This window comes from Marmota flaviventris, chromosome 14 (assembly GCF_047511675.1).
Source record: "Marmota flaviventris isolate mMarFla1 chromosome 14, mMarFla1.hap1, whole genome shotgun sequence".
NCBI classification, from domain to species: Eukaryota; Metazoa; Chordata; class Mammalia; order Rodentia; family Sciuridae; genus Marmota; species Marmota flaviventris.
In genome coordinates this window covers 86,928,437-86,944,692 of record NC_092511.1, presented here as the reverse complement: position 1 = coordinate 86,944,692, position 16,256 = coordinate 86,928,437, and the positions used below count along the sequence as shown (strand labels likewise).

Below are 16,256 nucleotides of genomic sequence, written 5' to 3'. Positions count from 1 at the left end.
TTCTCAGAAAGAGATTGGACAAGCAGAACTATCCATTGAACTTCTCCAGATGGAGCTACCAGTCCAGCAGCGGCCACTGGAGGGACTCTGTGAGCTTTACACTCCCACATATTATGGTGTCCTCTCCCGACATGCAAGTAAACATCACCAAGGTGATTCAATTTCCTTCCAGAGAATTGTCTCCTCTCCATCATAGGTAGTCTGGGCAAGACCAAAGAGCAAAGCAGCCAAAAGACAGGTGCTCAACTGAAAGAATCCACATCCCATCCCCACACCACACCCATGGGGCCTTGAATACAGAGCAGAGAGCTGAAAGGATGGTGGGGGGTGTCTTTGGAGTTCATCTGTGCAGTGAGGGTGCTGGTGGTTTCACCTGGTGGGATGCTATAAAGTATGCTTAACCGATTGCTCTCCAGTTCCTCCCACCACCCCTCTCTCTGTTTTAGTTCTGGGAGTCATCAGATAGCCTTCTAGTAATTTCCTTTTATTGCTTAAAAAATTTCAGAACTTTTTAAGCAATAAAAAATTGCTTTCTGTTTTGCATCCACGGGACCAAATTAATGCCAGTGCCAAATGCTTTTATCTTCAACCTTCTTTTGTAGGCAACAGACCCCTTAGAAAGAGTTTGTGACAATGACTGAATATAGAAGAAGCCAGTCCATGGACCTTCAGCAAACAAGAGAAGGAAACACAGGAGTTGGTGTGGGCCTGAAGGATATACACACATCGCTTGAAGGTCAGCATCACCTCCACCAGCTCTCAGCTACTTATGGAGCTAGAATTCTCTCCCCGGCTTCTCCATTGTCACATGGGTTGCCTGGCTTATGAACTAGGAGCTTCTCATGAGCAAAGCCCTTGCAATTTGGGAAGATGTTGAGAAAAGGACAAAGGCTCAGGTCAGGCTCACTTAACTTCCTGTTAGTAATTCTGGTAGATGGAGTACAGGTGGGTATTGAAGTCATGGGCTAAAATGAAGTCTTGTTAGAATGTGTAGATGTCAATGCCATAATATTCACGTTGGCTGCAAAGCAATTGTATGTATGTCTATGTACATTTCATGGGAGCTATATTGTGAACTGGGTAATTTTCTTTTGTCTTTACTTATTATTTGTGTGTGTGCATGTGGCGCTGGGGTTGAATCCAGAGCCTTGTGTATATTAGGCAAGGGCTCTATCACTGAACTACATCTCCAGCCCTCTCATTCTTCTTCTTTTAATCCTTACTGTCATTAAGAAATTCAGAAATAAATTTTCTTTCATAATTTCAACCATGTTGTGTCAGGGTGAAGTACAACACATTCATATCAAACTTAAAGAGGGAGCATTTGATACCCAAGCAACATGGTTCATTTATAGGGCTTTGCCTAGAAGCCATGTCTTCTATAGAATTTAGCTCGGACAAGAAGATCATTGACGAGGTCAGTGTCTATGTCTGCAGGGGTGACAATGGTTTCGATTCCTGACTTAAAGGCAGAGAGACCACCTGAAATGAAAGAGAGAGGTTTAGACTCTATAATAACTGTAACAGAAATAAGATGCAAGCATTTCCAGGACATCCCAGCCCTCCAGGCAAATCTTCCAAAGCCTGTATGCCTGTATTCCCAACGCTTGCTTCCCTTCCTCTCTTCCTGAAAGGATATGCTACCCTGAGAATCACTAAGAAGATTCTCTCTCTCTCTCTCTCTCTCTCTCTCTCTCTCTCTCTCTCTCTCTCTCTCTTTATTATTGTTGTTTTTCTTCCTATGTGAGTCAGATTTGAGTTTTATGTAGTCCTGAGCTGGCAGAAATAGATGACTGCAAATCTTCAGTTTGAGATTGTAACAATCTCTCATTTATTCAATAATTCACTCATATGTTCACCCACTCATTCATTCATTCAGCACATGTTTGTTTGTTTGTTTTGGTACTGGGGATTGAACCCACAGGCACTTAATCACTGAGCCACATCCCCAGCCCTTTATATTTTTTATTTAGAGACAGGGCCTCAATAAGTTGCTTAGGGCCTTGATAAGTTGCTGAGGCTGTCTTTGAACTTGTGATCCTCCTGCCTCAGCCTCCCAAGTAATTCAGTACATGTTTTTGAGCACACTTGATGTGCCACACTGAGTGAAAGTTACCTGTATTCATTTCTTGTACAGGTTCATGAACTTGCATGTGCTATTTTACCCTAGAATTTTATCTTCAACAGTTACTTATGTATCTTAACATAATTGTGCTGTGCTCTGGTGTCAAGAGAAAAAAAATCCTGATCCTGATTTCTTCTTTCAATGCCCTTGAAAGAGAAAATAGAAAGTTGTTCTGAATTCAGACAAAGTGTAGAAGGAAAGAAGATTTACACATAACTCTGCATCTGCAGGAGGGAAACAGGAATTGGTGGACCAGGTGTGAAGAAAGAAGAAGCCAGTGAGCTAAGAAAACAATCTGTCTTTCTAGCTGGGATGTCTGGCTGTATTATGGTATCTCCAAAGTCACAGAAAATGCAGAAGAAATAGGAGAGTAGTGAAGTCCATCTGCGAGATGCTGTACTCAAGGTGGGCCTCTGTTGAGCCATGCCTGAGATGACTGTGTGGACTTATCAGGGTACCTAAAGCCTCAGAATGCTCAGAGTCAGTTTATTCAAGCAATTTGGAAAATGACTAATAACTTCTTGCATCAGGAGAAAGCCAAGGAAAAGAAGGTAAAGGCATTCTTTTGTGTTAACTTTTGCATTAACTCTCAAGGCATCACTCAGTGGCTCAATATAAAACAAGAGATGCAGTAAGAACCCGGATATCCTGAAGAAGGATAAAGGAAATTGGTGAAGGTGGACCACTCGTGGTTCAGAGAATGTACTGCATCTCTTCCACAGCTCCTCCCAGCCCCCTGCTGACCCAGTGGGAGTGCTCTTAGGGAGGTTCAGGGCCCATCTGACATCTCATAGTCTCATCCACTGCTCATTTCAACAAAGCACGAAAAATATTGCCTACCTTGCAGGTGTTGAGCAGCACTCCACTTGGGGAATTTTCTCTGGATGGCTTTAATTCTGTCTGTTAGAATACCAGCACCTTGCAAAAGGTGCTCTTTGCTGTCCCAGGAACCAACAGGGTGGTGGATTTGTTTATCGAGCTAGAAAATTCAGATAAGAATATCAGCATTTGGTCAAGGAAATACAATATTCTGCTGATCCTAATTTCTCTTCCGTGTGTTAAAATTCATAGATGCTGGCCTTGACATCTTTCCTGTGACATCTTTCCCCCCAAAGTCAATTCTACTATATTGTCTTTCATAAGGAAAAGAGTCAGAAAAATAAAGATTTGGGAGAAGCAGACATGCACAGTGTTAGCTAGGCACTCTGATAAACAAAGAGAGGAGAAGGGGGACAAAAAAATGTTAAAACAACAACAAAAAAAGGTTGGCACCAAAGTCTAGACATTTGTAGTTAAAAAAAATCCATCTAATTCGAATAAAAAATTGTTTCTAACTGGGAAGTCTAGAAATCTGTGTTTCTACAAACGATTTAAAACAGAGCCTGAAAGGCCAGGCCCAGTGATATACACCTGTGATTCCAGTGACTTGGGAGGCTGAGGCAGGAGAATTGCAAGTTTGAGGCCAGGCTCAGCAACTTAGTGAGGTCCTAAGCAATGTAGCAGGATCCTGTCTCAAAATAAAAACATAAAAAGGGCTGGAAATGTAGCTTAGTGGTAGAGCACCTTGAGGTTAATTAACTACTAAATTAATTTTGCAGCCCTGGGGCTACAAATTAATTCCCAGGGCTGCAAAATTAATTCAGTAGTTAATTCAATCATTCATTAAGAGCCAAAGGACTGAGGATATAGCTCAGTTGTAGAGAGCTTGCCTAGCATGCATGAGACCCTGGTTTCAAACCCCAATATCATGAGGGAAAAATAAATAAAATACAGCTTCAACTCAGATAGGCTGATAATTTGAATCCCCTTCCTCCAATTTACCTGGAAGAAAATGTTGGTTCAAGTAATTATATAGTGTTTTTATTTTCATGGATGAAATTTAAAAATTTAAGAATTCCAAGAAGACACCTGTAATAATGAGTGCCCTTTCACGATTGAAGTAGATTGTATATTATTTACTGCGGAATTGTAGTTATGATACATATAAAATACTACTGAATTAATTTTCTTATTCAAAAAAATATTGAATAACTGATAATAACCCTTGGATGAAATACCAAAGATGTGTTACAGAAAGTCAGAGCAAGCCACGCTGAAGCACTTGTGGAGAAACACTGCAGAGCCTGGGGGCCCAGAAGCATGCAAAGGGATTTCAGTTGGGTTGAGCTTCTGCAAGGAAGGACCAAGAGGCTGGTGGAAAGTCTCCAGCTAAATACCTGCATCAGGCCAAATTTAAGTCCCCGGTGGTCCCAGCCTTTTTGCAGAACAGTGCCACCGTGGCTTTCTCGGGAGATGATGGCTGCGATGATAGCAGGGTCAATGCAGTACCTCTGCCCCACTTCCTTGATCAGCGTCTGATAAGGCTTTATGGCCTTCAAGTCCATCTCAGCAAACATTTCAGAGCCACGGATCCCTAAACCAATAGAAAAGAAAGTGTTTGCTCCAGAAGCAGACTGTTCCCAATGCATACTAATTTAGCCACAGCCCCTGTGCTGCCCACAGCTGGGAACAACCATTTCTATGATGTCCTTTTGACACTGGACGGCAAAAACCCTGACATATCCACAGCCCCTGACAGGGGCCACTTCTGCTGTTTCTCTTTCTCCTTTCAGCCATGTGGGTGCCTTGAGAAGATGCCTGGTCTAGCAGTTGGCCAGTCTAGACTGAATCTTGTTCAGCTACCCCACCACCTAATGTGTGCTAGGGGAAGTCCCTCCTCCTTACTGACCTCAGCACTGGGATCTGTAAATTAAAGATGAGGGATTCCAAGCCATCTTGTAGTTCCTTCCATATCTAAACCTCTAATACTGGGATAACATCACAAGGGAGATTTTGAAACAGGATTACAAAGGGAAGGAAGTACAAAGAGCAAGAGCCTTGCTTCAAAATGCTCATTATAAGCTGGGTGCGGTCATGGGCCCTAGTCCCAGCTACTTGCAAGGTTCAGGCAGGAGAATCTCCTGAGCCCAGGAGTTCAAGACCAGCTTGGGGAATATAGCAAGACCTTGTCTCTTTAAAAAAAGCAACCCCCCCAAAAAAACCAAACAAAACCAAAAAACCTTTATTCTTCATGTGCTTAAGTGCAGTAAGCCTAACAAGAAAATGAGGCCAGAAAAACTAATGTGTAATTCAAGGAGTAGTCTCAACATGTAGAAATACACACATCTGGACAAGATTGGAAAAGGTCGGGTGGTGAGGTAGAAAAGGTTTGTTAGGTTGGGCAGGAGTCTATTCTTATTTAACTTTAAATTTTTTGATATGATTGTTATAATGACAATGATACCTTTTAGAAATTAAGTTAACTTCCAGAAGGAATCTGGAAATGATGAAAGGGAGAAGGCCAAACGCTTGCTTTGTCATTCACTTACCGCAGTTAATCAAATTGTCTATGTCACAGGGGGCCCCGGAAGCCTCCATGGTCATAATGTCCCCATAGCAGCCGTGGTACAGGCGAGGATGCAGGTGACTGTCCATGGAATGAGTGAACGGGTAGGAAGCCCTGGAAGTGCCTGGGAAGCAAAATGATAATGCATGAAAAACCTGTGAGAAGGTGTTGCTTGAGCTGCTATTAAAACACAAATCCCTGCTAAACCAAAGGCAAAGGCCATAGACTTAGTCTTCAAGTCCTGTTTATCATTTTCAACACATCAGACAAAACAGAAGTGCCCTCTTCCCACTCTGCTCCAACCTTTTGACTCTGTTTTTAACTACAGTACTTTAGTTCTAAAACACCACACAAAGTATTATGAAAATTAAATTGTATGGGTCTCAAATATATTTGTTGCAGCTTGACCAGATTAAAATAGCCATCAATTTTATTTTCCTGTGCTGGAGATCAAATCCAGGCTTCCCATATACTAAGCATGCTCTTTACCACTGAGCTACACCCCCAGGCAACTATGAGAGTTTCAAACAGGAACTTTGGGGAATATTTTTAAACACTTTTGACGGTATTTATGAGGATGTAAACATTTCAATGAACAATTTGTCTTTGTTTACAAAAATAAGAAAGAAAGATACTATAACAAGTTAAACATATTTTGTGTCTTACTGGTATGAAGATGAGGTTCTGAATCTATTTAAAAGAATTAGAAATAAAAATTTAACTTACCAAATAAACTAATTCTTTTTTTTTACTCTGTTATTATGGCATGAATGGTTTCATTCAGGTCTATTTATTAAAAGAGATATTTTCTGTAATATTGAAAAGTTCGTTCTCATAATTCCAAAAATTGTTGCTTTGTAATTTAAGATTATAATTCTCTGCTATAAGAATCTACTTCATTAAAATATTTGATATAAGACACTATATTGGGGCTAGGAGTGTAGCTCAGTGGTAAAGCACTTGCCTAGCATGTGTGAGGTCCTGGATTTTATCTCCAGCACTTCAGGGAAAAAAATATATGTTGTATCACTTAATTATACAAACAATTTTTGTTGTTGTTGGGTTGTTTTGCTTAAAGTACTGGGGATTGAACCCAGGGGCACTTTATCACTGAGCTACATCCTCAATAATTTTTTAATTTTTATTTTGAGACAGGGTCTCAGTAAATTGCCCATGCTGGCCTTTAACTTTCAATCCTCCTGCCTCAGCCTCCCAAGTTGTTAGGATTATCAACAGTGTTTTTTAATAGAGAGATGGATTTGACCAGGTACAATTCTGATTAACATAACAGTATAAAGAAATTGTATACTTTCTTAGAATTAAGTATACGATGAATAGAACTGTTATAATATTTATTTTATAAGGGAAACAGAGTAACTATAAAGATGAACTTTTTAAAAGCATGCAAAAGCAAAACTCAACCAAAACAAATAAAAATCCAGGTACAGCTCACTGCCATCCATCATCAGGCAAACAAGGAAGTGGGAATAGACCAGAAAGTTAGATGACAAAACTCTCAAATAATCTTAGGATACTGAGGAAGTCTATCCAGATAATAAAAGTGGTAGGAACAGCAAAGCCACTACACTCTCTAAGAAGTGTGGATTTCCATGTGATCCACAGAGGAGAGGCTGTCAGATCGGCCCCTCCAAGGCCTCCAGTGCAATGCCTGGTGCTCACAGTGCACATTGGAGACACAGCTGCTGCTTCATCCCCAGGCCCTGCATCTGGGGATTCATCCAGCTGTGGGAAAAAATTGCACCTGTACTGTACATTTAAAATTTTATCGTCATTATTTCCCAAATAACACAGAAATAGGGCTGGAAAAGTAACTCAGTGGTAGAGCACTTAGGCCTTGAGTTCAATCCCCAGTACTGCCCAAACAAATAAATAAATAAAATAAAAAATGTAAAAACCCTCTGATACCATATAACTACTTCATAGTATTTGCATTTCATTAGATATAAGTCATTTAGAAATGGTTTAAAGTTCAAGGGAGAATGTTCATAGGTTCTATGCAAATACTATACTGTTTTATATTAGGGTCTTGAGCATCCTCAGATTTTGGTACTCCATAGGAGTCCCAGAACCAGCTCCCCCAGATACAGAGGGACAACCACATATTTGAGCTAATGAATGACATATTCCCAAAACAGAGACCATATGTAAAATTGAGGTGTGCAGGTGGGAAGTGAGACTGTAGATGGAAAACATCTATCCAGAAGTTGACTCCTCTTTCCCCCTCTGCTACCACCATGGTCCAAACCAGCATCATTGCCCATCAGGATTTTTCCAACAGCATCCTGACCTACCTCCCTGCTCTACTCTGGCTAACAGTTCTCCACCCAGGAGCCAGGTGATCCTGGGGACATGTATGGGATCTCTCAGTTGTCCCTCAGAGGAATGGCCAAGTCTTCATTGTGTCCTCCACGCTCCACCTGATCTGACCCTCTATTCCTTTTCCAACTTCTCCTTCCCTTCCCTCACTCACATTCTTCTCTGTGCTTATCCTTCAACACACGAGGCAGGTTTCTGCCTGGAGCCCTTGCCCTGGAGTTTCCTTTGGCCTAGAATGCTGTTCCTCCAGGTATCAACATGATTTGCTGCCTGACTATCTTTAGATCTCTGTTTAAATATCACATTATCAGCAGCAGATATAGAAATTTCATAGACAAAAATTGAAAACAGTCCTTAAACATAAAAAGATGCTTAATCAGGCTGGGGTTGTAGCTCAGTGGTAGAGCACTTGCCTAGCATGTGTGAGACACTGGGTTTGAATCTCAGCCCCACATATGAATACATAAAGTCCATTGACAAAAAGTATTTTTTAAAAAAGTTCCTCAATCACACTCAAACAAAGAGAGAGCCATATTAAAACATAACTAAGGTGGCATTTTAAGCTCTTTGATTGTCAAGAAACCAAAATTTTGACAAGTTCTTTCTATGAGACTGTGAGGATATTGGGAATGTATTAGTCAGCTTTCTGACACTATAACAAAATGGGCTCCTTGTACCAGATTAACTGAGCCAGAATCGTTAAGTTTGAGGCCAAAGAATCTATAATTTAACCAGATTCCCATTTGCCTTTTATGCATAAAGCTTGAGAACCACTGCATTAAGAGAATTCGAATATGACCAATTTATATGTGGTTTAAGACCCTCTCTTTAAACCATTGGCCTAATTAAGCCTGATTATAATAGTACTTTGGGTTTAGGTGGCCCCCCATGGATGCTATACTATTTGTGCTGACATTTTTAAAAGGCCCTTTTAAAATTAGAATCACTTTTCAGTTGTATCCAGATAATATGGTAGTTCATAATTAATCCACTGGCTTTTTAACTTTGCTCCCACTTGGCAATTAGAAATGAATAAAAATGTAAAACTATGCTGCCCATTTTTGATCAACAGTAACTGGAAATTATTGTGTTGGGGGTAGTCCTGCCTTTCCGAATTTATAATTAAACATTTTAGAAATGCTTTCTTCTTAATCATTAGTCTTTAAATAAAGTTAATTTGTTCATTGCTTACAATGGATCTTTATTTTTCTGAGGCTAAAGTTTTGATCTTTTCTCATTCAAGGACGCTTACCATCTCATCAGCCTACCTTCTAGCTTTCCCCCAAGAAACATCCCCTGTTTTGATCACACTGACCTGCTTACTGTATGCCCAACAGTTTTTATGCATTTCTTCCTCTGCCCTTTACTGAACTCCCATCCAGCAGGCTCTTCCTTTAACATTAAACCACCAAGCCTGCTTCAACGGCCATGCCCTCTCTGGAACTTGCCTTTCAGGTCTGAACTTCCTAGCTGAGGGACCTTCCTCCCAATTTCCTCTCAGATGGTGGATTTCTCTCTCTCTCTCCATTGCCTGGCATTGATAATTTTCCCTTCATATATCTTGCCTTCAAAGGCACTGTTGTATACAGCTAATAAGATTTCAAGCCTAGTAGGTGTACCATCAGGCAGGAAGTAAGTAGATTGATCAATATTTAAATTTTAAATTCCTACTGATACCTTCTTCACCTGCTTGGCAAGAAAAATACACTCCTAATTATGGAAACAAGCATCTGATTGATGGCCAAGGAGGCCAGGTGAGCTCACTCTACTATTACATATAAGCATTGCTCTTTCTGGTTTATGACTATATTTGAGGTTTTCATGGACACCATGCAAACCCAGATAAATGTCAATCCATGACTTACCAATGAGGACTGTAAGTCCCAAAAACACAACAGAGGGTAGCATATCCTTATCCTTATCCTCCAGGACCTGTTCTGATTTGAAATAGAAACTGATTAGTTTTAAAATGTAAAGATGTCTTAAAAGAAGTTGCTCTGATTTAAAAAAAAAAAAAAAAAAGAGCCTGGAGTCATTTCTAATTCAGTATCCATTTTCCATTTCCAAGATAGCATTCTGACAGCCTCAATAGATGGTTCATTGGTTTATACTCTTTCCTAGTTCATTTGAATCCAGTTTCATATGGATACAAGCCTATACACATCTTCTACGTCACCCCTCACACACTTAAAAGAAAGTTGTTGTGCTGATTTTTCACAAATAGTCCCTTTTCTTGATTTCATTCCAAAGGCAAGTTTTACAAGATAAGAGAAAGCCAGCTTTACCTGGTTTGCAACCTCCAAGAGAAAACCTCCCTCTCTTTGAGAAGGTCTTTGGTAGCAGCAACCTGTAGGTCAAGATTTTGCGGAGCAATGCTCTTTGTCCTATAACACGGGTTTAACAATTGGAGAATCCATTAGTCAGTAGTTCACTGTGCCTCTGGCTTCAGCTGAGCAGACCTCAGTGTGGCTCCACTGGGAAGGAAGCTTTTAAACACAGCATGAAGACTCACCTGCCTCTTCTTACCTTCTCTGTACCAAGAGTTGGTAGAGAAGCTTTATATGTGGTTTAAGACCCTCTCTTTAAACCATTGGTCTAATTAGGCCTGATCATAATAGTACTTTAGGTTTAGTGGCCCCCTTTAATAAAAGAACTTCAAAATACTTATTAACCATTATTAATTAATTAATCTAATGAAGCCCTAGACTGTAGTGGAGGCATCTATTTGGTGGATTGTTTCTGGATATCTAAAATTGTGCTAGGTAAACAGCTTTTGAATTTGAGACTAAGAAGCAAATACTTAGCCTAAAAAAAAGATAAATAAACAGGAAATACCAGCCACTCTCATTGCTGGGTTGGTGGTTGGTTGAATTCCCCATTCCAATGTCACATGATATCATCCCACCATGTTACATGATTGTGATAGGTGAACTTAGGTCCTGGCACCAAGTCCACCTCTGTCCAACAGGTATGAGAATGTCACCTGCTCTGGAAGAGCAAGCAATACCAAGCCACTGAATAGCAGTGTGGTGACTGCAGTTGCCTAAACTTTCTAAGGAAGTGGGACAAAAAGATTTGGCCAAAGATGAAAATATTTTCAAGAATAGAATATCTTTCTTTTTGTTTTCAGTACTGGGGATGAAACCCAGGCCTCACACATGCTAGGCAAACATTCTACCACTGAGCTGTACCCCTAGTCCAAGAATAGGATGTCTTTCTTCATGCTTATGCCCAAAAGAAGAGATGAAGCTCATCAGGCAGCCCCAGGAACAGGAAATGGAAGGGGCATTCTTAACGAGGCAAAGCTCATTTCCCAGAGGGGAGGAAGTAGTCTGGACTGGATCCTTCTGCAAGAGTGAAAAGTTTCTAGCTGCACATAATCCTTCCGTCCACCCACCAGAAGATGGGAAGACAACAGCCCTGAGTCAAACGATTTTCCACCTCCCTGGCCATGAATCAGCTCCTGGTAGACGACACCATTTTGAGACTGACTTTGGGATTATCTCACGATATTTACTTCTGCACACCTTCCTGCTTAGGGAACAGCTCCTTCAAGCAGCCTTGAGCTTAGCATTCAGGGAAGGGGGCAAAGGTGTTCTGAGCCAATGATCGATCCTCTCAGGAAAATGACGTGAAGGGGCCTGCTCTACTGCCACTGTCAACCCTGGATTCAGGGCTTGCTCTTTGGTAAGGGGTTTTGCATGCATCTGGTTTCCTGGAGGCAGCCCTTAGAAACACATAGATTATTACTGGTGACAGTGGCACATTACATGTCACATTGATATCGTAGTCTGCTCCAGTGCAGGGTGAGCTGGACCCTTATCTGAGGCTTCTAGGCTAAGTGCAATGGGATATTTCAAGAAAGGAGGAAGAAGGAATAGACACAGAATTGAAAGTTAGGTAAAAATAGGTGGAGGCTGAAGTTGTCCCCAGGTGCTCCCGGAGAATAAGGGTTAATAAAACATTTAAAGCCGGACATGATAGCTCACAACTAGTCCCAGCACTCAGGAAGTTGAGGCAGGAGAATCAGGAGTTCCATACCAGCCTGGTCAACATAGCAAGATCCCATCTCAAAACAAAAACAAATTTAAAGTACTATTGAATGTTAAGCTTACTTTTTCTTTTTTTCATGCTTTTAGACTAGGTACTTCTAGAAATGAGGGTCTTAATAGCCAGATCCTCTGCAACTTAATCAACTGTTTTCCAAACTATAAGAAAACAAATGAATATTTATTTGAAACCCCTCAAATGTGCACATTACATTATTCAATCGTCCAGTATCCCTGTGAGGTAGATATTGTTGTTTTAGAGTTGAGACTCAGTAAGTTAAGCATCTTTTCAAAGATGGCACAGTTAGTATATGGTAGAGCCAGAATTTTAACCCACATCTATAATATTCCATCATGAGGAACCAGCACTACAGACCAATAACCTTGCAAAGCAATTATTGCAACAGGCCACATCAACCTGCTCATGAAACACCACCTGTGGTCTGAATAAATAACACCTGCTACAAATAATTACACCACTGTCTTTGAAGTATTTGAAGGTTCTGTTGCAACTTCTAAAATACAAATATCAGTTAACTAAATCCACTGTGCCTTTTTCTTGACTCATATTTTCTCCACCAATAATAATAATGTGGTTAATACTCATTGAACGTGTACACTGGGCAATACTAGTAAGGGGCATGGTTAGGTTTGTTGCACTCTGAAAGTCCCTTTTTTTCATTTTAAAATTTGTAATTCTTTTATTAGTATGCTTTGATTCTATAGCATTTTCTTTTTTCTTTCTTATTGGTGCATTATAGTTGCACATAATGGTGGGATTTGTTGTTACATATTCCTCCATGCATATAATATAACAATATAATTTGGTCAATATTACTTCCAAGCACTTCCCCCTCCCTCCTTCTACCCACTGGTCTTTTCCTCCACTCTACTGATGTCCCTTCAATTTTCATGACCTGCCCCCAGCACACACACCTTTCTTTTCTTTTTCCTCTCTAGCTTCAACGTATGAGAGAAAACACATGACCCTTGACCTTCTGACTTTGGCTTATTTCCCTTAACATAATGTTCTCAAGTTCTGTCCATTTTCCTGTAAATGACATGATTTCATTTTTTTATGGCTGAGTTAAATTCCATTGTGTATATTTACCACATTTTCTTTATCCATTCATCCATTGATGGACACCTAAGCTGATTCCATAGTTTGGCTTCTTTGAATTGTGCTGCCATAAACATAGTTATGCAATGGATCACTGTAGCATGATCACTTGGATTTTTCAGTATAAATACCAAGGAGTGGTATAACTGGGTCATTTGGTGTTTCTATACCTAGTCATTTAAGGAAACTCCATACTGATTTTCATGGTAGTTATACTAATTTACAATCCCACTAAAAGTGTTCCTTTTCCCCCACATCCTCTCCAGTATTTCTCAATAGGGGTCCTATTGAGAAGGTTATTGTTTGTGCCTATATGCTGGAGTGTCAACCCTATGTTTCCTTCTAGGTCTTGCATAGCTTCTTGTCTTATTCCTATGTCTTTGATCCACTTCAGTTTATTTATTTATTTATTTTTGGTACCAGGATTTAACCCAAGGGCACTTAACCACTGAGCCACATCCCCAGCCCTTTATTTTTTATTTTGAGACAGGGCCTCACTAGGTTGCTTACAGACTTCTAAGTTGCTGAGGGTGGCTTTGAACCTGCAAGCCTCCTCAGCCACTGGGATTACAGGTATGTACCACCATGCCTGGCTTTAGAGTTGATTTTTGTGCAGGATGAGAGAGATGGATCTAGTCTCATTTTTCTACAAATGGATATCCAGTTTTCTCAGCACTGTTTGTTAAAGAGGTTGTCTTTTCTCTAATTGAAAGTCTACAACCCAGTGGATGGTGAAGTGTGAGTTCTATTATATATATATGAGGATCTTAGAACATTCTTGACATTTAAAAGAAATTCACTGAGTCCCCATCTCTTTCCAGGGATTCTGAGCATGACTGTGTATGTGAGTCATATTGACATTTTTCCAGAAGGGGCTTATGGCACCTGCCATAATCTCCATAGATCCCCAGGCTTCCCAAAATGAAAACACAATTGCATGCAAAAAATATCCTTACTATAGAAACAAAATTCCAACTAGCTATACAAAAATAACCCTGGTCTTCTGCCCCTTCCAAGACTCTTCAGCACAGCAATTCTCTGGTAGCTTCTTATGATTCCTGATACATTTGTGGTTCCTGACCTTAGAGGTCTATGGAAATCAGCTATGGAATCAGCATAGGTGTTCATCAATGGATGAATGGATAAAGAAAATGTAATATATACATAATGGAGTTTAACTCAGCCATAAAGAAAAATGAAATTATATCGTTTGCAGGAAAATGGATAGAACTTGAGAACATTATGTTAAAGGAAATAAGCCAAAATCAGAAGGTCAAGGGGCATGTGTTTTCTCTCGTATGTTGAAGCTAGAGAAGAAGTGTGAGGGGGCAGGTCATGAAAATTGAAGGGAGATCAGTAGATTATCTTGCATCCAAAAGAGAGAAGTCCAAATGGGAGGCTGAATAGAGAGGCTTAAATACAGGTTCAGTCTATGTTATGGTATTTGCCATTTTTTATAGGACCTTGGACTGCATTTCAGTTCTCACCAAAGTCATAAGTGCCAAATAAGTCATCTTGCATCTTAGGGTGTCTTTCCAAGTAAATTGTCTTCTCTATCTTGTAGCTGGCAAACAGTAGATGTCCTTTATCATAGGTAGGCCCAGAATTTGAATTGAAGACCTCTGTCCTCAACCATGTTCATCTTGACAAGGACAGAATAGGAGGAAGTGTTGCCTGATTGTTGGTCTCAGTGGATTTCCCTGTCATGCTACCTAGGTAGATAAGAACATTGCCAAAGAAAGTTCTTCATTATGCACGGTCAAGAGTAGCCTCAAATTTCCAAACCAATGGAAGTGACTGAGAAGTACATTGAATGGACAATTAGAGTTTTTTTTAAAGGAAGGAATTTTTTAAATACCTTTATTCTATTTATTCATTTGTATGTGGTGCTGAGGATCGAACCCAGGGCCTCACATGTGCTAGGCAAGCACTCTACCGCTGAGCTATTGCCCCAGCCCGGATAATTAGGGTTTTTTGGTCATAACTGCCAGGAGACTCTCAGGTCAGGTTCTGGTTGGTGTTGCTCCTAATTTGGGGTCACAGCTGGGGTAACCATCACTGGGCCTCATGTCTGTTACTGTGATGTTCAGGTCCAAGCCTCTAGTCAACAGCCTCTGTCAATTCCACAGAATTTTCTCTTTTTCCTTTTGCTTCCTCTCAGCCTCTTAACCTCCTGCCCTCTCTGAGGTTAATCCGATGACACAGTTGTATTGACGGATGACACAGAGTTAAATTAATGTCATTTTCAGGTACAATCTACAATGTTAACCAGGGGCTACATTGCCTGAAGTCTCATTTTTCTCCAAGTGAGAAATGAGTCAATCTGCCAGAGGACACAGAAGTCAGAGAAAAATGGCACACATCTCTACAAAAGGGCATTATTTTTATGATAAAACACAGGCACTTTAAAAATTCATACCCTTATCATGAAGAAGAATGTGAAGTCTGCATGGATATTTGAGATACAGCATCACATGCAAATAAAAGCTGTCTTCCAGCTCTCTCTTGGGGACAGTGCTCCCAACTTCCCAGAGTGGCCCTTCTGTGCCTCTGCCACTGGAAAGCTGCAGTGGAGAAGTCTGAGAGGCTCTGCCCTCATTTGGAGATGAGTGATGGTGGAAACTAAGGGACCATGTGTGTGCAAGGAAGTGGATTTTGGTGGGGATTCCATGAGGATCTCCTCAAATCACATCACAGAAAGAGCTACCCTGTGGCCTGAATCTGTCTAGGTCAGCACCTTTGATGGTTAAGGAGTCCAGCACCTCCAGCTCTCTTGGTCTTCCTCCCTCTCCATCCCCAGGCACTGACGTATGGTGGTAGAGACTGGGTGGCAGCTGCCATGTTGCCATTTGTGCATCCCAGCCATGGCCCTCCTTTCTCAGGAAAAAAAACTGTGGATGATGACCATGGTCAACTCATGTAACCTTTCTGAGCTTTAATTTTCCTCACCTGTAAAATGGAGATAATAATAATACCCCATGACTTTGTATCAAAGATAAAAATAAATTATATGTGTGAAAACATATTATAAACTACAGTGCTTCATAAACATGCTGGCTATTATCATTCTGGGTTACACTCAGGTCTGGATGGTTTAGCTTCTTGTTGATTTATGCATTTGTTAGTTTACTTATCCAAGGGCCCAGGAAATATAATTAAGTGTTGATTTATAGGACAGGAAGTAGGAGGCAAAGTCTCACTTCAGTCTTGAGGGAAATAGAGCAAGACAAGCAAGGGCTA

The 16,256-nt window shown here is 40.5% G+C and overlaps 1 protein-coding gene and 1 long non-coding RNA gene across 2 annotated transcripts; one reads left to right on the top strand and one right to left on the bottom strand.

Annotated features, from left to right (window-relative positions):
• On the top strand, window positions 1-3,551 carry LOC139701825 (uncharacterized). Its single transcript, XR_011704424.1, has 3 exons — window positions 1-152; window positions 603-736; window positions 2,356-3,551. It is a non-coding gene; the product is annotated as an uncharacterized lncRNA (long non-coding RNA).
• Window positions 1,364-9,755, bottom strand: Lyg2 (lysozyme g2). Its single transcript, XM_027950654.2, has 5 exons — window positions 9,713-9,755; window positions 5,494-5,634; window positions 4,342-4,538; window positions 2,966-3,104; window positions 1,364-1,482 (listed from the first exon to the last, which is right to left on the bottom strand). The coding sequence occupies exons 1-5, from the start codon at window positions 9,753-9,755 to the stop codon at window positions 1,364-1,366; spliced, it is 639 nt and encodes a 212-aa protein (XP_027806455.1).
• Window positions 9,756-16,256: the final 6,501 nt, after the last annotated feature.